Raw genomic sequence first — 21,833 nt, 5'->3', positions numbered from 1 at the left:
TCTATCAAAATGTCTCTGTGATGTGTGGGGAAGGTTGTGTACCACCTGCTTAGTTACACAATCAGAAGATTAAACAAAAAAGCAGAAATAAAAAGAGATATTGAGGAAATGAAACTGGTTAAAAACCGCTTACACCAAAAACATCCAGAAAGGATAAAACTTAATTGAAAAAAATTGCAGACTGTGACAATTAAACTGCATTGTGTAAAATATTCTATATAAATATACTGCAATTTAGTTTTACAAACCACTTACACAAATAATAACAAGAAAGGATAAAACTTGATTGTCACAGTCTACATTTTTTTTCAACTAAACTGCATTGTGTAAAATATTCTATATAAATAATATATTGCAATTTAGTTATGTAACCCTTAAACTGCTGGAAGCTCATTGCATGCTCTGCTGTATTTTCTAAGCTAACATTTCCCACAGGTACTCATACTGCAGGAGAAGACAAAAAATGACAGGTGACCTCACAGCATATAGAGTTGGGGATGTAAGATGAAGTAGATCCTCACCTCAGCAGATTCACCATCTCCACAGAATATATGTTAACCCACATAAGCACCAATTAATATACTTGAGGCAAGACCATAAAATTATGAGTTTTACAGTTAAGAGAAAACAAAATGAAAAGCAAATTCTTCAAATGATTATTTATTAATAAAATAATAAATTACCTAGATTTAAATGCTTTAGAAATTTACACGAGTAAAAGCTGACCTTTTGATATAAAGTACTGAGTGCGCATTGTACATTAGACTGCTGTTTTCTCAACGGAAAGCAGCCAAGTAAATGATATATGTTCTGTGACACTGCCTTCTGACCAAACAGGAATATAACAATTATTGATGATATTGAGCCACTGGGACTGACATGCAATAAATTAAAATGGCCATCCTACAGTTTAGCAGATATAAATAGCAGAAAAGATTGACGTTATTATGTTAATATGAAGGCAAACTGAAGATATCAGCACTTGAACTATTATTAATTTCTGGGCAAGTGTTTATGATTGTTTAACTTCATTATTAGATGTGCACGATTCCACGTTTTCAAGAGTTGAAAGGAAACCAGATCCAAAAGAACGGCATCAAACCCAGCCAACAGGTTCACTGGCAAGACTTCCTTAATTTTTCTTGGCACAGTCAAAAAATCCGGAACGTTTTTATTTCCCAGGAAAAAATGCATCAGTTCCTGTTTCTGCAGCCGTTCTCTCCAGAACCTAACCAGGTCCTCTAATCTTTCCATCAGGAATTTTTCATCCCACGCTTCCAGGGGACCTTTCAGCAGCAAATGGAAAAGCGCCGTTTTCATGTTGTAGGAGCAAAGTATTGTGTTCCACTGAACGGAGAATTTCTGGTCGAACTCTTTGCATCCCACGTCACGAAGCGCTTTCAAAATCTGAAGGCATTTCAAGTGGCAAGAGTTGTTCGGAGTTTGCACCTTCAGCCAGTTCAGAAACTTTTGCTCGTGCTTTGACATATAGACATACCAGAAGGCCTCTTGTCTCAGCGGCCTGAGCACCGTCTCGGTCCTGGTCCAGGGCTGGGCTACAAGAAACACTGAATCACCCACATGCACAGCTGGAATGAGTCGGACCGACATGGAGATGTGGCAGCACACGTAATCGGACTTTGGCAGCAGTTTCAGTATGAGTTGGTCATTGACCACAGACAGTGTAACGGAGCATCGCTCCTCACACTGGTATCTGATGACATTCAGGCATCTCTGCATCTTGCTGTAAAACCATCTCAGCACCTGAGTGGACGAGAGAGCAGATTTCTTCTGAAAGTGGACACAGAAACAGTCATTGAAGCCTTTCTTGTACTTTGACCACTCGGATTTGCTGGAGGGTTTTAACCTGCAGATGGCGGTTCCTCTCAAGTAAAAGGGAAGCTCTTTTCTCCCAATATCGAAGGCGGGCTCTAGTTTCAGAACCTGGGGTACTTTTATCGGGACAAGGACGTCGAAACAGTCCGGGCTGTTGATCTTATGCTGCTCATAAGCGCTGCCAATTTGAACAAAATCCCCTCGAAAAGTCAGGGTGCAATCCTGATGCTCAGTTTTCCCAACTTTGACCAGCTCGCTGACTATTTTGGTCACATGAGCCTTGCTGTGTCCGAGGACGTGAGGGGACAGTTTCAGCTGATGTTCATAGTAAGCTTCCAAGACGACCTTCCTGCCGGGAGCCGGCTGGGGAGCCGGTGTTGCCCGGAGAGGCGAGGACTGCCGAGGAGCCGACCAGCAGCAGTATTTGATCAGAAAGTAACATACCAGGAAAGCCACCGAGAACTTGAAAAGAGGGAAGGCGCCGGGTTCCTTGTCTGGGGCGCCGCCGAGCTCACTCTGGTGCTCGCCTTTCAAGGCGTGATGGAGGCACAGGAAAGCGGTGCAGAAGCAGGTCGTCAGCAGCCAAAACACTCGCACGTTTGGAGAATGAGCTGACATGGTTTTTTGTGTGTGTTTATGTTGTGAGATCAGCCCATTTCGACCAGCCCCGGAGCCACGTGTAAACTGCTGAATAACTTCCTGCATCTACAACATATTCCACCTCTGCGGCTCCTAAACTAACCGGTAACTGCACCGACTGGTCCTAAACTCTCACATTTTCCTCCCTAAAGTGCCATACATCCAATAATCCCGACCGTTACTTAGTTTTAAACTTCCTCTTCCGAGGGAAATAGATTTGCGTCACATTCTCTATGAGCTAAGAGGAAATGCCATCCTCTAGTTTTAAACTGTAAGCTATTGTGTGCAGCGTTCCTATACGTTTTAACCATTTACATGCTGGAGGGGAGGCCAAGCTGCAGTTACGTGTTGCTCCTAGCTCCAGACCATCTACAAACATCACCTCCTGCTCAAAGCATGACTGCGATCCCCATATTTCTCAGACAGATGCAAATGTTTGAGCCACTGCAATGCAGCCTAGCTCAACTTTATAAAAGAGCAATTTTGCAAACCCGTCGCATTAAAAGGGGTTTCTTATTATTTACCTTTGGATGTTTGAAGCTGATCGCCTCCAGACGGTACAATTGGTGTTTGGCTTCATTCCAGTCGAAGAAATGCGAGTGGGTAATTATTTCATGAAAGATTGGTCAAATGGAATGCAAAGCAACAAGTGCTTCCCCCTATAATTAAAGTGAAGGTGTTTGCATCTGCACATCAGAGATTTTTTTAAAATGCTGTTCATCATTTGCAAACCTAAACTAGGAGCTGCTGAATGACATGATATACAAGTCTGTAACACTGAGTGCCAAGGGTGCACTTACAGACCTGTAGATGCAGTTAGCACATTTCTGTTGCCTGGTCGGAACTGGATGTCATGCCCCAGGAGAGAGCTGGGCTTGTCAGGCGTGCCAGAGCTCTCAACAGTTTAAAAAAGCAAGGCCCCAGAATTGTAATCAGATGCCAGGACGGATACTAGGCAGATCGCCTGATGGGGATTGGAATTTGGGATGGAACCTGGATTTGCTGGAATTCCACCTTAAGTGCCATCTTAAATTTCAGTGTGAGGAGGGTGCAAGACTTTCAAAAGTGTTTTTTTTTCTTTTTGCGTGTGTTTTAGGCCCCCCTTTTATAAGAAAGGGGGGTTAGGACGTGTTCATGTGCAGAAAACCAAAAAAAACCCAAAATAAGTGTCAAATTGAAATTTTATTATATCGGTCCAGGAAGCACTTCAGTACCTGCGGTGTCCACCGGTCGCGGAAAGCCTCAAGCGTACCGGCAGACACCGCGTGCTCCTTCTCCAGGGCCACCCGGACGCGGAGAATTCCGCGGAAGAGAAGCAGACAGTCAGAGCGACCGCCCCCACGGGCCATGTCTAACCTGGACCTGTGGATAGCCACCTTGGACAGGCCCAGCAGCAGGCCCACAAGGACGTCCATCGTCCTGCCCGCCCCCTCCCCCCCTCCCCTCACCGGGCGGCAAAAGATCAGGAGCGTGGGACTGAAGTGCAGCCAGAACTTGAGGAGCAGCCCCTTTAAATAGTCAAACGGGCTGCAGCCTCCCACACCCTGTGAACAAATGAAATAAGGACTTGTCCAGGCCGCAGAAATTGCAGGCGGCCTGGGAGTCCGTGAAATGGCGTAACCGCCTATTGGTCGCGACTGCTCCGTGCAACACTCTCCACCCCAGATCCCCAACAGCAAACGGGAGGATCCCTGAGTAGAGAGCCCTCCACTGGGGAGCCCTGCCTCCGCCGGACAGTGGGATGGTACGCCAGGGCGTGTCCGGGCAAGAGACGAGGGCGAGGAAGTGGAGAGTGTGCAGGAGCAGCCCGTACAGGAAATCCCTCCACGCAGAGTGAAATGGCACGGAGGGAATTTCCGAGAGACGGCTCAAGTTGTAAGGCACAGCCCTCCGAGGGAGGTTTCGGGGCCTGACGCTGATGAGAAATTCCGTCCGAACCGGAGTCAGATCAGACGGCCTGCCTCCACACGCTTGAGCCTCCTCCACACCCCGAGTGGAGTCAGGGCCGAGTGCCACTTTCAACGCCCGGATGGCGGCGGCCGTGTCCCGGACACGCTGCAAGGACATCCGTGCAGCCAGTGTCCCCGGCGCCATCTCGCCCGCCCCTCCGCCATCCAGGACGACCCTGACTCTGGTTACCTTACCGGCCAGGGCCCTCCCCTCCGTCAGCCGCGAGCCGCCGAAGCCAACACCTCGGAGGAACGGATTCCTGAGCAGCGGCAAAAAAAAAGTGGTTGATAAAGTGCCACATAATAGGCTTATTAGCAAAATTGAAGCCCATGGGATTAAAGGGGCAGTGGCAGCATGGATACAAAAGAAAGCAGAGAGTAGTGGTAAATAGTTGTTTTTCAGACTGGAGGGAAGTATACAGTGGTATCCTCAAGCGGTCGGTACTAAGACCACTGCTCTTTTTGATATATATTAATCACCTGGACTTGGATATAGGGGGCAGAATTTCAAAGTTTGCAGATGACACAAAACTCGGAAATGTAGTAAACAGGAGGACAGTAATAGACTTCAGGAGAATAGAGACAGATTGGTGAAATGGGCAGACACATGGCAGATGAAATTTAATGCAGAGAAGTGAAGTGATGCATTTTGGAAGGAAGAATGAGGAGTGGCAATATAAACTAAATAGTACAATTTTTAAGGAGGTGCCGGAACAGAGAGACAGGGGATGCACATACACAAATCTGTGAAGGAGGCAGGACAAGGTGAGGAGGCATATGGGATCCTTGACTTTATAAATTGAGGCATAGAGTACAAAAGCAAGGAAGTTGTGTTAAACCTTTATTAAATCACTGGTTAGGCCTAAACTGGTGTATTGTGTCCAATTCTGAACTCTGCACTTTATGAAGGATGTCAAGGCCTTGGAGAGGGTACAGAGGAGATTTACTAGAATGGTACCAGGGATGAGGGACTTCAGTTATGTGGAGAGACTGGAGAAGCTGGGATTGCTCTTCTTAGGGCAGAGAAGGTTAAGGGGGGATGATAGAGTAAATAAGGAGAAACTGTTTTCACTGGCAGGAGGGTCAGTAACCAGAGGACACAGATTTAAGATAATTGGCAAAAGAACCAGAGGGAGATGAGGATTTTTTTTTACACAGCAAATTGTTATGATCTGGAATGCTCTGCTTGAAAGGGTGGTGGAAGCAGATTTAATAGTAACTTTCAAAAGGGAATTGGATATATACTTGAAAAGGAAGCATCGTGCCTGTGCTGGTTCTTTAAAAGAGCTATCCAATTAGTCCCACACCCCTGCTCTTATGGGGAAAGAGCAGGGGTGTGGGACTAATTGGATAGCTCTTTTAAAGAGCCAGCACAGGCACGATGGGCTGAATGGCCCCCTTCTGTGCTGTAAGATTGTATGATTCTATGCTTCCTTTGGATCAAACAAAACAATTATTTGCAGTTTGTCTTTGACCTAAGGAAGGGCTCAGAATCGCCCTATCCCCCCAGGCTGTAGACTGCTCTGACATCTACTGACAGACCAGCGCGAGTACCTCTAAAGCACCTTACAGCTGCAGGCGGCCTGTCACGACTGTGTAAATAGCTCAATACAAAGGGATTCGGGACTGGGTCTATGGATTTCGCTTTGGGTGACTGGGAGTTCTGCTCTGCTGTTTTGGCCCCCGTGTATTTAGAAGGCGGGATGGGGGGAGCCCCTGCTCTCTTAAACGTTTAAATTGGGGTTAGGAAGGCTTATACAGTGCTCAAGGGATTCAACCTTGTACTTACATTTTTTGACAAAAATCTGGTATTTAAATATATTGGGTTGGCATTTTAGCACTTTATAAACCAGGTTTGTCACTGCACTGGATTTACACTCCAGGAAGTGTGCTACTGCCTCCAAAGAGAGACTCATTCTGCTTCAGGACATGATTGCGGATTAACATTGCCAGTTTAGCAATTGGTGCGATGCCAAAATCATTTCATTAGGTAGGTGCAGGATCAGTTCTAGCCTCCTTTCTACTGCCTGACTCTTATTGGAATTCTCCCACTCAGAAGAGAGCTCTTTGTATGTGCGCATACAACGCCCCCCCCCATTACATTTTAAATGTATTGAGAGCATGAGTGGTAGTGCCACACCTTAACGTTGTCGTGAAACTGCTTTGCAGCAATTCTAAAGTTGCAGTATAAACACACCCTACGATGTCAGTGTTGCACCAGACTAAAAGATAGTTTACATCATCAATTTATTCAGAGAATGATTGAGATGAAGAAAAGGTGGTCTTGGCTGAGGCCTTCAGTTAATATTACTGGCCCGGTCTTCGGTGCTGCGTGGCCCCTTTAATGTGGCTCCCGCTTCTTTGGATATGACAGCCACAGTCCTGCTGCACCATCGCCTTGATTTTCCTGGGGGCCATTGGTGGGTTTCCATTTACTGGTGGGGATCCCATCAGAAGCCCACCATGAATACCTAATGACCTCCAACCCAGGAAATTGGGCTGGAGTCATGGCATTTGGGGCGATGGACGGAAGTTCTGCCCCGAACTTCTCAGTGTGGGATTAGGAAAATCCAGGCCTAAATATTGTAAGAATCTAGTTTTCTATCCTGTGCTGTTACAATTTCATTTTATTAAAGTAATGTTACTTTATAATACAACCTGCTGGTTACACTAAATTCTTTTGCATGTTATATGAAGGAAAGGAGGGTATGCTGAATAATCAACAATGTATGACATTTTATATGTCATTAATTTGTAAAACATCAGATTATTATGTATAATAGTAAGGATGGAGCCTAACAGCTGCCATTTATACCTCCTTCATTTTCCCAAAATGCATTTAAGACTTAACTGCTTCTGGCAAATGTACATAGAGATTTTCTTCCAAAAAAAGGGTATGGATTTTCTGCCCTAGAGACGTTCCCACATCTAAGGACAGTTATGAGCTGTAAATAATTATCGTGCCCAAAAACACAGCGTTCAGATCAGTAAATGGATATAATGGTCTAGACTTTGCTGCAGCAGGGCAACGAACGACATCTGCCATTAGTTAGACTTGTCCTTGCCCGTTTAATCTCGATGATATTTTGCAACGCAAGTTGCTGGAAGTGCGAGATGGTAAAGTCACAGTGAGGGAAACAGGGCATCTGGGATCTGAATGAACAGGGCAAGCAACTGTGTATCTCCTTAACCAATCAGATTGAAGGATTGTAAAATTAACAGCACAAGGACTGAGAAAGAAGTGTAAATTAGAGTGGGTGAATTCAGTGTCACCCACTCTAATTGGGTGACAGAAAGAGAAATAAAGAGAGGGAAAGAAAGATTGGATTAAGAGAGAGAGAAAAAAAGAGACAGAAAGGAAAAGTGAAAAAAATTAATTAATTTTTAAAAAATCTCCTAAAACAATTAAAACCTGAAGGAATGAGACTCCACACTTGTCATAGTTAATTTTCAGTGCCAGAGAGGTTGATTGGCAGTAATTAACACTTATCATGTCATTAAAAGGGTGCTTAGATTTGAAATGATTTGACTTAACTTTCTGTGGCGAGTTTAGTCATCGAGTCATAGAGTTATACAGCACGGATAGAGGCCCTTCGGCCCATCGTGTCCGCGCCGGCCATCAGCCCTGTCTACTCTGATCCCATATTCCAGCATTTGGTCCGTAGCCTTGTATGCTATTTAGTTCGTATCTACCACACAAATAGAGGAACTTCATGCCATTCAATGCATTTCAATGGCAAGGTAGTCAGCGAAGCTAATGGCGCAGCGACACATCTCAGACAACAACTTTAGGATTTCCACGTTTGAAGTTGCTGTACTTTTTTCACATAAATAACAGCGAGCGCCATTAGCCCCACTGTTATTTTGACAGCAAATTCTGGGCCATTACGTATGAAAGATTTGTCACAAAAGTATTTGACTGCACAACAGCATTGTGTTTTAAATATATGGGTGTTGAATTAACATCTGATGAAAATGAAACAACTATTAAATCCTTTAAAATATACAAACATGCATCAGTGAAATGCACATAATTTGTGCCTATATTTTTAAACAACAATCTTGTATTTAAAATGTATTAGGTCTGTTTCTATTTTACAATTGTTAGGGTGCAATACAGAGACATGTTTAATTCTATTATTGAGGACGATGGCACAGTGTGGATTATAAACACTTATCTCTTTGTAGGGGAGCACAAACCGTACTTTCTTGTGCACGCTGATTGTATATCATGGACCGACTAAAATTGCTTTAGATTTTAAAACGAATACATGTAATTTAAGTAAAGATTTTTATTTTTGGGCTTTTCAAAGCTGAGCTCCAATAAAAGAGTGAGAAAATAGTCACTACACACAACTGGCTGGTGCTGAGCACCAGCTGATGCAAGTCCAATCCATTGCTACTTCCCTGGGAAAAGCTCAATTTAGGTCATGGGAAAAATTTCAACTTAAGCCTCAATCTGAGAGGAATATGTTCCGGTACAGGGGTCCCTCTGGACCATCAACACAACTTTAACATTCCTGGTGTTACCCCATTTGGAATAAAATATACGTAGAACTGAACATAGCTGTACAAGATCTATTAGAGTTACCTCATTGTTTCACTGAACTCCTTCCTCTTTTCTTGTTGTTCCTTTGCTTCACTTTTATGCTTAAAATCAAGCTCGTAGTGTAACATACAGAGGGGAGGAGCTCGATCAGGCTTGAGGATGTTAGGCTTTGGTGCCATTTTCAAATATAAGAAGTGTTAAAGCAAGTAATTCAAGGGGGGACATGAACAGATTTTTAAAAAATGTGTGTACTGGAATCTTGGAACACATCCAAGCACGTTCTGCAAGAGTGAGGGACTATGCTGGACGGGATCATTTCAAGTTAAGATTGTGATGGGGAGGGGTCAGGGATTGCGAGTTAGCCATTTCTGCTTTTTCAATGGAGCCTGGAATGAAAATATAATCTATTTAGCTCATTTTTTTCTTACTTTTGTTTAACTTCTTTACTAAAATATGTTTATGCATAAATTTTGTTTTTTTTTCATCTTTTTGTTTAACTCTTCAATTGCCAACAGGCCCTGGACGTAACAGTCATCTCTAACAATGCACTATAAGAGGTAGAAAGTCCTAACCTGTTTTGTGTAAGGTCTAGAAACACTGCTTGCTGCAGAGGGTCCTTAGTTTTGCCAATCAGAATATGCGGATGTGGAGGAATCCTAATGAGAGATACATAGGCAGCCTTTGGGCTGCTAACAGAGGGTTTTCTTATACAGAAGAATCAGACGACTGAGCAGGCAATCTCCCAAGTAGGATGAGTAGAATCAATCACTGTAAAGTAAAAATCAACCAGATGAGTAGCACAATAGGAACACAGGAACAGGAGTAAGCCATTCAGCTCCTCAAGCCTGTTTTGCCATTCAATTAGACCATGGCTGATACATACCTCAACTCCATTTACCTGCCTTTGATCCATATCCCTTAATACCCTTACTTAATAAAAATCTATCGATCTGAGTCTTGAAAATTGACCCAACATCCACAGCTTTTTGGGGGCGATAATTTCAGATTTCCACTACCCCTCCATTGAGCTTCAAGCATGGCTCACAAATGAGTCCATTCAGGCCATGACGGTGGCCATGAGTACTCTGTATGCCAACTTTTCTGCTGCCTTAAAGAGGCAGATACTTTAGCCATGGCCTTAGAACGTGTCACAAATGTACCCCACGCTGTTGTCCAGCAGAATCATAGAATAGAATCATAGAATCATAGAAAATTTACAGCACAGAAGGAGGCCATTCGGAACCATCATGTCCGCGTCGGCCGAAAATGACCCACCCAGCCTAATCCCACTTTCCAGCACTTGGTGCATAGCCTTGTGGGTTATGGCACTTCAGGTGCACATCCAGGTACTTTTTAAATGAGTTGAGGGTTTCTGCCTCTACCACCCTTTCAGGTAGTGAGTTCCAGACATATTCCATGGCATATTTCGGAGGCCACGGGAGACACGCTCAAGAGAAGTTAAAATAGTTGTGTAAGTCAAAAGACAAGAAGTTAACTGGATTAAGTACTTTGAAGACCTAAATTAGCCCTTTAAATATCGTAAAGCCAGTGGGACTTCCGGGTGTCAGAAACGTGCCCACTGCCACCAGCAGAGAAACAAATTTGCACATGCCTCTTTGTTTGAAGGAGGCACAACTAATAAAATAACTTAAACATAATGTCTACTTTCAACGAGACCAAAAAAAAAACTTAGCAAACAAAATCATAATGTTAATGTGTGTGTCTACCCTGCGAACGGTGGACACCGCATGCTCCCTCTCCAGGATCACCCGGGCACGGACAAGACCGCAGAAAAGAGGCAGCAGCCAGTGCGAGCCCCCCGAGGGCCGTGTCCATCCTGGACCTGTGAATCGCCATCTTAGCCAGGACCAGGAGCAGACCCACAAGATGGTCCTCCGACTTGTCCGCCCTCCTCCGCACTGGGTGGCCAAAGATCAGGAGTGTCGGGCTGAAATGCAACCAAAAATTGAGGAGCGGCTACCTTTAAATAATGTCAGTGATGATAAACTTAGCTATCTCAGATGTTCTCAGGTCAGGTATAGCAAGGCACAGAGGGATTAGAAAATTGAGCATTAGGCATGGTTTGCATCCCAATGCTTTCTGCCTGTGACTTTCCAATTGACTGCATCTTGCTAGGGCGTAGTGTGTTTGCACATATTGTGTGCCAGATTTTCATAAATCTCCAGAATGTATGCAAAAATATTTAATTCAATACCTGGCACACATTGAAAATATCTATGGACTTTTGCAATGGGATGGTGTTTTTACCTTTGAAGCACATTTGAATGGACACAAGGCAATATAGGCCTTAAAGGGGAACAGGGTTTGTATTTTTATGTTTTCAATACTTTTTAATACAGTGAATGAATCTTTGCAAGGCTCTGCACCATTAGTAGGACCCTGCAAGCAGTAGACAGTTTATTCGAAAATCCCAGATGCATTGCCGAGATTTTCCACCCATTAATGTCACTGGATGAAAAATTGCACATAAACAACTTAGGATTTTCCTATTAATTGCCAACCGTGTGCAAGGCTCCATCAGTGCCTTGGAGCTTTGGAAAACCCCATCTCCTGTGTTTTTATTATAGATATTTTCAATATGTCTAAATTTTAATTTTGTATTTTTTGGAATAATTTTTGGGAGACAATTTTTATTTATTCATTGTGGTAAGTTTATTTTATTGTCATTGTCTGCTACATTACAGGAACAGAAGAAAAAAGAAGGCAAATAAAAAGGAGTCCTTCCAATGTCAACTTTCAAGGGAGCCCCAGTGCATCTAGGTGCAAGAACAGAGTCCCATGGCAAGCAACAAGTGAAGGTAAAATTAATGATAGAGGTTGGTTTGAAAGTGCCTCAAATACAGTATTTAATCGGTGTAGTGGAACAGATGAAAGAAGGCATGGCAGAGAGCAGCAAGATACCTGAGAAGCACTGGTTGCACCTGCCATTTTGTCACCAACCATATCTGCCTCTGTAGGCTCTGGTTCAGCAGAGAGCCAGTTGCAAATCTGTGCCAAGTGCTACAAAAACATCTGTAGCTAACCTGCAACATAGGCACGGCACTGACAGTGGCAGGCAAGGTCACCTCTACCCTCAATTTTTCTGCCTTGGGTTCATTTCATGCTAGCAATGAAGCTAGCCATGCATATATGAAGCAGATGACTGATGCATTGGTCAGTATGACTGGCACCTTCATCTCCTTTCCCACTGAACAGCAACAGAAACTTGACCCAACTGCCCAATTGCATGGCATTGCTGCATTTAAGATAGTGCTAGATGTAAATTATGGCAGCCATTTGGCCATCCAGACAATAGGTTCCTGCTCCCCTTCACCTACGCTCTGTGACTCACTCAATGCTACATTCTCTAGCTCAATAACTGCATCCTCCAGCTATGCTGGAGTTTGAAAACATTGGTGAGAGGGCGCAGAGTGCTTTATGATGCTGTCTTGTTCAGGGATACTGGCAATGTTGACAGGTTGCTCTTCAAAGCCTACAAGGACAGTAAATGAACAAATATTAGAGCACTGGCTGCAAACGGAGCTTAACTTGCAATTTAACGTATGTGATGTTTATGTGGTTGTGTGTATGTCTCTGCTGCAGTATGTGAATGGGGCAAAATAAGAATAGGGTCGTACTAGCTCTGAGCTAGGGGAAGGTCTGTAGCTTCACCTTCCAGAACTCCCTCCGTGCTCTAATATGCAAGGATGTCCAGAATGATCTTCTCCAAGAGAGTCAAGAAGTTGTAACTTCTGAATGTATCTCCCTTTCAGGTCTGTTCCTTGTATTATGTGTCATCATGTTGTGTAAGCAAAGAAATATTTTTGAACTGTAATATGAAGGAGCGCATACACAGTAACTGACATGTGCCCAACCTACAGCCATTCCTGGGGTATTAGTAAGCAGCCATGCGTTATATGGTTGTATTACAATAATTTGATGCATCAGTGGATCCTTGGAAAATGTCAGTGAGCCAAGGATTTCAATTGCAAGATGCAGTTTAAATGTATGTCCTACTGAAGTATGGGTATGCATGAGATGCTGTGAAGGAGCTGTAAGATTGTGTGAGTGCTTGGCATAGGTGATCAATAAATATAGAACAGATTGACGGGACATGCATATCTGGGCAATCTGCATGACATATTGTTAGAGGATAGTTTTTAATTATGATTAGGTGTTCTATCTATTCTTCAAAATTAATAAGGTTCTTGAAGTGTTGCGGTCAAGCGTTCATAGATTTATTAAATACTTGCAATAGTATTTAAACATACACTTAAAATATAGTACTAACAACCACATCTGATGGTTGGGAACCCAAACACATTACAGCTCTAAGCTTAGTATTCAGGTTGATTGAACCCTTAGAATTCAAAACCTTATTACAATTTTCCACTTTTATATTTTGTACGTTTCTACATTACATGGTTACATCGAAAGTTAAGAAGGGGAAACTAATTGAAACCCATATCTTCAGTTAATAAGCTGATTTCCTTACTAACAAGCTCTCTTTCCATTGGGCTAACGAGATCAGTAATACTCCCTATTTCTTAATCTTATCACAAATTTCTCTCTTGTTGCATCTAATTGCAATTTCACCAAGTGAAATTGCTAATTATAAGTCTGTCTTTGATTCTGTATTAATCAGCACCAGTTTGATTCTGAACTCTAATTAAAAAGGATAACGTTCACCCAGATGTTTTCCTTTTGCAGGACTAACTGTTGTCCTTGCATCCATATTAATGTTTACAATCTCCCTGATATTTGGGAGCCAGTATGGAATGGCACATCTCCGATTAACTTCTCTCATTAAGCAGGTGGTTACTTCATATTAAAACCTTCCGGTGCTGTGAGGGTCAGTCTCAGTTCAAAAGTTCAATAGTCACCATTTTAGAATTGCTGTACACTTGTAACTATTTTAAGACATTACAATTTAGGTACTTTCCCACCTAACAAACAAAGGCTAAAAGCTAACATTACTACAAAATAAAGACAAATCAATAGTGGTATTACATTAGCACACTTCAAGTCTGTCTGATTAACCCTTTCCTCACAATCTGGTACTGTTGGGTACTCTTACCGTGACAGTTTCTTATTGTAGTTTGTCTTCTTTATCTGTTCCTGGGTCTTGCAGGTACTGTACACAATGTTGAGCTTGACTGCCAACTCCTGCCAGGCATGGTGTGGATTGGGAAAATTTGAGTGTTCTTGAAGACTGAAACACCTGCTTCATTGGCAAGGGCTATTGGTTATTCTGGATGGCATGAGGGACTGGCACAATGCCCTCTGGAGGGCAAAATGGCAACCAACTAATAAACAGAAGGTCCAGCTGTCATGGGAGGCAATGGCATTGGGAGGGCGAATGCAGTGTTGCCCATCTGTTGCACATAGAACGATGCATGCAAGAAGATGTCTGGTTTGAAGAAAAGTGTCAAGGCAACAATGAAAATGTCTGTCTATTTTATACTACTGTATATGGGTGTTCAAAGAAGTTTCAGGTCACTGACATCTTTGCTTGAATAGTTCTACAAGTGTATTGTTAATCTGAATTTATCCAGTAACATGGTGTAAATGGAGCACAAAAGGGAGAAAATGAGAATATTTCGGAAGCATTAAGACAGGCCAGAAAAGAGAAACCTGCAAAGTTGCAAACGAGAAAGACTGATGACTAACTATTGTTAAGCACAGATAGAACTCCAAGTACAAAACTATTGAGTCTACCCTTTGAAGTTCAGTTAACAAGATACTTGAAATTTTATTTCAATATGGCCTTCTCTTCTCTCTGAAGAGTTTTCTTTTATGTAAGCCATATTGTTCGTTACTTTGCAAAAGAAGAGAAATTTCAACAGATGACAGCATCTGAGAGCTGATAACGAGACTTAATAAATAAAACTCCTTACTAACTATAAGGATGTGTTTATGGATATCATAGGCTGTGAGAGGCCACACAGGTCTTGAGAAATGCTGAAGTGTTTAGAGTCAACAATGGTCCTGGATTGTGCAAAGATAACCATGCTTGCAGACTGTAGCAATGATTTTGACATTCACCAAGTTAAAAGCTCTACAAACCATGGAGCAATAGTATGCCCATACACACATCATATTCCTTTTTTTTAAAAGAGAGAGAGAAAAAGAGCCTGTATTTCACAGAAAGGCACAAGCCAAGGAAAAGGAACTTAGCTTCAATGCTTGTCTCTTCCGCTCTGCAACACCATCAGTTCAAGCAGGCACAAGATCAGAGAATCCCACTTTTGAGAGCATTCATGTGTGAGAAGGGGGAGTCATGGACTATGAGTGCAGATGGACACATTTATAAGTTTAAGCATAGCAGCATGTTATGTAGAGCAGAGTAGCGATTTGGGTAAAAACAAGCAGAGTGTGTCTGGAAGGGACAGAGAGTTTAACAAAGGTAGTAGGGCATTAGTGACTAATGTCACATCAGGGAAAATTGGTAAAAAGTTAAAATTAAAGGTGCTTTATCTGAATGCACGAAACGTTCATAACAAGATAGATGAATTAATGGCACAAATAGAGATAAATGGGTTTGATCTAGTCACCATTACTGAGACGTGGTTGCAGGGTGACCAAGGTTGGGAACTAAATATTCCAGGCTACTTGACTTTTAGAAAAGATAGGCAAAATGGAAAAGTGGGTAGGGTTGGGATAGCCCTGATAAAGGATGAGATAATGGCAGCAATGAGAAAGGATCTTAGCTCAAAAAATCAGGATGTAGAATCAGTATGGGTGGAGCTAAGAAATAACAAGGGGCAGAAAACACTGGTGGAAGTAGTTTATAGGCCCCTTAACAGTAGTCATAGTGTTAGACGGAGTATAAATCAGGAAACTAGAGGAGTATATAACAAGGGTAATGCAATAATCGTGGGGGTCTTTAACCTTCACATAGACTGGGCAAATCAAAATTGCAGAAGAAGTTTGGATGATGAGTTCATGGAATGCATTCAAGACAGTTTTCTAGAACAATACGTCAAGGAACCAACTAGGGAACAGGCTATTTTAGATCTAGTGTTGTGTAATGAGTCAGGGTTAATTAGTAATCTTATAGTTAAGGATCCTCTGGGGAGAGTGAACATAACATGGTAGAATTTCATATTGAATTTGAGAATGATGTAGTTAAGTCTGAAACTAGGGTCTTAAATTTAAATGAAGCCAATTATATAGGCATGGGGGCGAGTTGGCTAAGGTAGATTGGGAAATTAGATTAAAAGATATGATGGTAGATAAGCAAAGGCGAACATTTAAAGAAATAATTCATAATTCTCAATGAATATACATTGCCTTGAGGAATAAAAACTCCACGAGAAAAGTGATCCAACGTGGCTAACTAGAGAAGTTAAGGATAGTATTACATTAAAAGAAGAGGATTACAATGTTGCTAAAAAGAATAGTAAGACTGAAGATTGAGAGGGATTTAGAAATCAACAAAGAATAACCAAGAAACTGATAAAGAGGGAGAAAATTGAATATGAGAGTAAACTAGCAAGAAATATAAAAACAGATTGTAAAAGCATCTTCAAATATGTAAAAAGGAAGAGATTAGTGAAAGTAAACGTGGGTCCCTTAGAGGCAGAGATAGGAGAAATTATAATGAGGAATAAGGAAATGGCAGAGACAATAAACAAATATTTTGGGCTCGATTTTACCGTTGGGTTTCCTGTGGGTTTCCAGCGGGGGGGCCCCGAAAATCCCGATATCCAGTCACGTGACCGGATCGCGCCACGATCCCGCCCACTTCCGGGTTCCCCGATGACGTGCGGGGGTGCGTGCGTGGCCCCCGCTGGTGGGAATCCCGCAGGCAATTAAAGCCAGCGGGATGCCACTTGAGGTTATTTATTTTGCTTGTTCAGGTCATTAACTGACCTGATTAAGGGACTGTGTGTGATTTTGGGGAAACATGGGACTGTTTCACACACTGGGGGAAACAGTCCTAGTTGAACTGGACGTGTTGCAGCCGTCAGCCTGTGGCAGCTGCAAAGGTCCATTTGACAGGTGTGGGGGGGGAGACCCTCACCCATTGCAGGAGGCCGCTCTGTCACTTGGGACAAAGAGTGGCCTCCACCACCCCCCTCCGGATGGTCAAAGTGACCAACCTGCACACTCACCCCGGGGTCCGGAGACATGTGCCTACCTTGCGGACCCCCTCAGATGTACATCTTGCGGATGGGGGCCGCCGTAGCTGCAGTCATGACCCCCTCGGAGGGCGAACAACATCACCAGCCTCGCCATCCACGCCGTCCACCTCTGACACGTGGAGCTCCACAACAGAGTGCTGTGACACATCCACCTGTACAGCAGGAGGGAGGGCTACCGCAGAGAGAGACGTGTCGCAGAGGGCACTACCCTCGCCACAGGGTCCACAGACCGAGGCGCAGCTCCCAGGACCTCTCCGAGCAGCAGTGCACACGGAGGCGCAGATTCACTCGACATGTAGTCGTGGAGATCTGCAGGCTCTTTCATGCCGAGCTGCTCCTGGCTGGCCCCAGCACCATCTGCTTACCTGTCGCTGCCAAAGTCACCACTGCCCTCCACAACTTCTCCACCGCATCCTTCCAGGGTGCAGCCGGGTACACCGCCGATGTCTCTCATTCGTCTGTGCGGAAGAGCCCTGCAAATACACCTGCACCTACTCTGCAGTGACACACTGGGTGGCATCAGTGGTGGGTCCTCATAGTGATACCCAGGAGCGGGCATTATTGAACACAACAGACAGGATTCGCGGAGACATGGCAGCGGTGGTGCCAATATAATATGTAATGTGCGTTGGTCAGAAATTCAATATAAGTAACAACCATGGCAAACCCTCAAACACCCTTGTGCATCCCCTTCATGCTCACGACACGTTTGCCTTACGCTGCCTACTGCACATATGTGATGCATGCCCTGTGGCTGCAGCACAGGTAGTGGCAGGTTGAGTGAGGCTGGCCGTGAAAGAGATGCACGAGAGGGTGAGTATGAGATAGAGCCATGAGATTGTATGAGGATTGGGTTGAGTGGTAGTGGTGGGATGAGTACTGGCGAGGTGAGTAGGTGCAGGTAAGATGAGGATGGGGTTTGAGTGGGTATGAGGGGTGATGTGACAGAGTAGTGTTGGCGGTGCCGAAGGAGATGTGGGGTGGGGGCAGTGTTGTGGCAGACGCAGTGTAGGGGAAAGAGTAAGTGTTCTCACTGTGGCTGACCTACTGCGGTCATTGGAGCGCCTCCTGCACTGTATGCAGGTGGGCGATATGTTGGTGGTGCAGGTGACCTCCTCTGCCACCTCGAGCCAGGCCTTCTTGGTGGCAGAGGCAGGCCGCTTCCTCCCGCCCGCCGGGTGGAAGATCTCTGTCCTCCCCCTCCTCCTCACCCCATCTGATGATACCTGGGGTGAGGCATCATTAAACTGGGAGCAGCCTTCCCCCTGGGCTGCTCCATGCTGTAATTTGTTCCATTGGTTGCAGCATCTGTCAGTGGAGGACTGCCCCTTTAACTAGAGAGCCTCCAGCTGACAGATCGTACTGCGCATGCGCAGCCCGCCCGACGCGCAGACCAGCAGCGCGGACCCCGGAGGAGCAGGTAAGTGATTCCAATTAGTGCATTGCCTGCTACGATCACGCGGGCAACCCACTAATTTCACCGGGCGCGGAGGCCACGCACCCGAAACCCAACCCGCCGGAAACCCGCAGGCCTGCTAAAATCAGGCCCTTTGTATCTGCCTTCACAGTAGAAGACACAAAAAACTTATTGGAAATAGTGGGGAACCAAGAGTCTAATGAGAGTGAGGAACTTAAAGTAATTAAGATTAGTAAAGTAAAAGTACTGGAGAAGTTAATGGGACTAAAAGCTGACAAATTCCATGGACCTGATGGCCTAAATAAATTTAAAACAGAAATAGACAGTTTCCTAGAAGTAAAGGGAATTAGGGGTTACGGGGAGCGGGCAGGAAATTGGACATGAATTTAGATTTGAGGTTAGGATCAGATCAGCCATGATCTTATTGAATGGCGGAGCAGGCTCGAGGCGCGATTGGCCTACTCCTGCTCCTATTTCTTATGTTCTTATGTTCTTATCCTAGAGTTTTAAAAGAGGTGGCTGCAGAGATAGTGGCTGCATTGGTTTTGATCTTCCAGGATACTCTAGATTCTAGAATGGTCCCCGTAGATCGGAAGGTAGCAAATGTAACCCCGCTATTCAAGAAAGGAGGGAGAGAGAAAACAGGGAACTATAGGCCAGTTAGCCTGACATCAGTAGTAGGGAAAATGTTAGAATCTATTATTAAGGACGTAGTAGAAGGGCACTTAGACAATCATAATATGATTAGGCAGAGTCAACACAGTTTTATGAAAGGGAAGTAGTCTTTGACAAATCTATTAGAATTTTTGAGGGTGTAACTAGCAGCGTAGATAAGGGGGAACCAGTGGATGTAGTATATTTGGATTTTCAAAAGGCATTCAATAAGATGCCACACAAGAGGTTGTTACACAAGACTAGGGCTCATGGGATTGGGGGTAAAATATTAGCACGGATTGAGGATTGGATAACGGACAGAAAACAGAGAGTAGGAATAATCGGGTCATTTTTGGGTTGGCAGGGTAGATGCTGAGAGGTTGTTTCTAAGCGGATGGAGAGTCTAGAAGTAGGAGTCATAGTCACAAGATAAGGGGTCAGCCATTTAGGACCGAGATGAGGAAAAATTTCTTCACTCAGAGGGTTGTGAATCTTTAGAATTCTCCATGCCAGAGGGCTGCGGATGCTCAGTCATTGAGTATATTCAAGACTGAGATCCATAGATTTTTGGACACAAGGGAATCAAGGGATATGGGGATAGGGCAAGAAAGTGGAGTTGAGGTAGAAGATCAGCCATGATCTTATTGAATGGCGGAACAGGCTCGAGGGGCCGAATGGCCAACTCCTGCTCCTATTTCTTATGTTCTTAATGCTGCTTGGCAAAAGTCCAGCATAGCCACTTTGTGACTCCAACTGAAAACGACCATTTCAATCCATCTGGACGGCCCCTAAGTTTGAAAAACAGAATACACAGTTCACTACCCATATCCCTCAATTGATTTTCTCGCCAAATGCCTGTCCAACTCCCTATTTAAAATTACTTATGATAACAGCCTTAATTGTCTCTCTGGGCAGTCTATTCTGAACATTCAGCACCCACTGTGTGAAACATTTCATCGAATCAGCTTCTTGTCTCCTTGCACAACTGAATGCAAGATAGTCTGGGGAGTGTTGTGAATTCTGCCGCCCAGTTGTGCACAGTTATGCTCGGTAGGCTGCAACTGAACAGCAAGTAGCATTGTTGGCTTGACATTCCTACATTACAACATTGACTACACTTCAAAAGTACTTCATTGGCTGTAAAGTGTTTTGGGTCATCCTGAGGTTACGAAAAGCGCTATATAAATGAAGTCTTTCTTTTGTTTTCATTCGCAGGGGAGGCCTCAGGCATACAATCAGCTAGCACAGTTGGAGTATCTTTCAGAAATGCTCCCATTGATGATGTGTGAGCATTGGGTGTCCAAATCCAAACTATGACTAAAACTGGCTTCAGCTAGGACAATCTCATGGAGCGATTCAGAAATCTCATAGAAATGTATTGCTCTCTAGTCATAGAGATCAGTGATTAGTAGATAAAGAATATAAACTTAAAACCTACCTAACAATTATCGAAGGAAGTGATTCCTGCAGGATGTGGGAGTTTTGAGTAGCAGACATAGACTTGGACAAACACATCTGTAGGAAATGTCTCCAATTGAAATCACTTGAGCTCAAGATGTCAGAACTTGAGGCAATGTTGGAGACAATCCAAAACATCAAGGAGGGAGAGAAGTTTTGGAGCAAGGGTTTCAATGGATAAGTTACCTGCTGAGAAATGAGGAGCTGGCAGTGCTGACCATCCACAAGTCAGGGAAAACAAGACCAAATTATCCTCTCAAACAAGGTTGAAGCACTGGCTTCCTTTGGGGAGGATGATGACTCTGGGCAAGACCCCCAAATGGATTACAGTGGCACCAAAAATATGAGATGGCTCAAGGGGAAGAGATTAACAATTCAGTTGGGAACACAGGCCTAGAAATTGGTCCATGCAGTACTGAGACTACTAAGGCCCCAATATAGCGGGCAGGAAGTGCATGCACTTTTCCGACCAGAAATGCGCCGCCTGCCATATTGGGTAAGGGCAAAAAATAGGAGTCCTTTACCCACGCCTGAAATGGGCGTTAAGTCCTTTGATTATGCATAAAAGGGATCTAACGCCTGTTTGAGGCCCCCTCTCCAAGATGGTTTGCCCTGAGACAGCCAGCGCCAGCCTATGATGCAAGACAGTCTACAGTCCACGGTGCATTATTATATGTAATAATAGAGGGCAGGTCAGCAACACATCACATTTCACAAACTGTTACACAAATAACACTAATGCTGTGCACTGTAAAGAGTATACTCATTCCTTTCTTTAATTAACTCAAAAAAGGACTTAGGATCATACAAAACAAAGATTCATGTAACAGATAGCAGCAAGTCAACTTCAGGTAAAATATATTGGGCCAAATATTCCTGGAAAAATAACAGCTTTTTAATGATGCACACCATTATTAATGCTCAAATTGGCCAGCAGGTCCAGGGGAGGAACCTCCAGAATCTCCAGAACTTGCTGATCGATTTACACTGCTCACCTTGCAGAAACGGCATCTCACCCTTAGTCTCCCTGTTATTTTTAAGAACTTGCTGGATTTGCACATTAATTGCCCATTAAACTTGCCGCAGAAAGTTAGGACTCATAATTAAATGGTTCATGCTTCCTGACACTGGCTTTGGGCGGGCGTCGAAGGCCATCCCCAGAGACTCAGCAGTGTAGGATATCA

General features: G+C 43.8%; 1 protein-coding gene across 1 annotated transcript; it reads right to left on the bottom strand.

Moving 5' to 3' along the window:
• Positions 1-644: 644 nt before the first annotated feature.
• On the bottom strand, positions 645-2,697 carry LOC137340919 (inositol 1,4,5-trisphosphate receptor-interacting protein-like 2). The gene has a single exon (XM_068003727.1). The coding sequence runs from the start codon at positions 2,539-2,541 to the stop codon at positions 994-996; it is 1,548 nt and encodes a 515-aa protein (XP_067859828.1). The 5' UTR covers positions 2,542-2,697; the 3' UTR covers positions 645-993.
• Between the last annotated feature and the right edge of the window lie 19,136 nt (positions 2,698-21,833).

The sequence above is a fragment of the Heptranchias perlo genome, chromosome 22, assembly GCF_035084215.1.
Source record: "Heptranchias perlo isolate sHepPer1 chromosome 22, sHepPer1.hap1, whole genome shotgun sequence".
Taxonomy (NCBI): Eukaryota; Metazoa; Chordata; class Chondrichthyes; order Hexanchiformes; family Hexanchidae; genus Heptranchias; species Heptranchias perlo.
Note: the sequence above shows the minus strand (reverse complement) of the source record. Positions and strands in the feature narration are given on the sequence as shown.

Excerpts from the sequence above, each read along its gene's own strand:
- LOC137340919 (XM_068003727.1), bottom strand. The coding sequence starts at position 2,541 with ATGCAGGAAGTTATTCAGCAGTTTACACGTGGCTCCGGGGCTGGTCGA.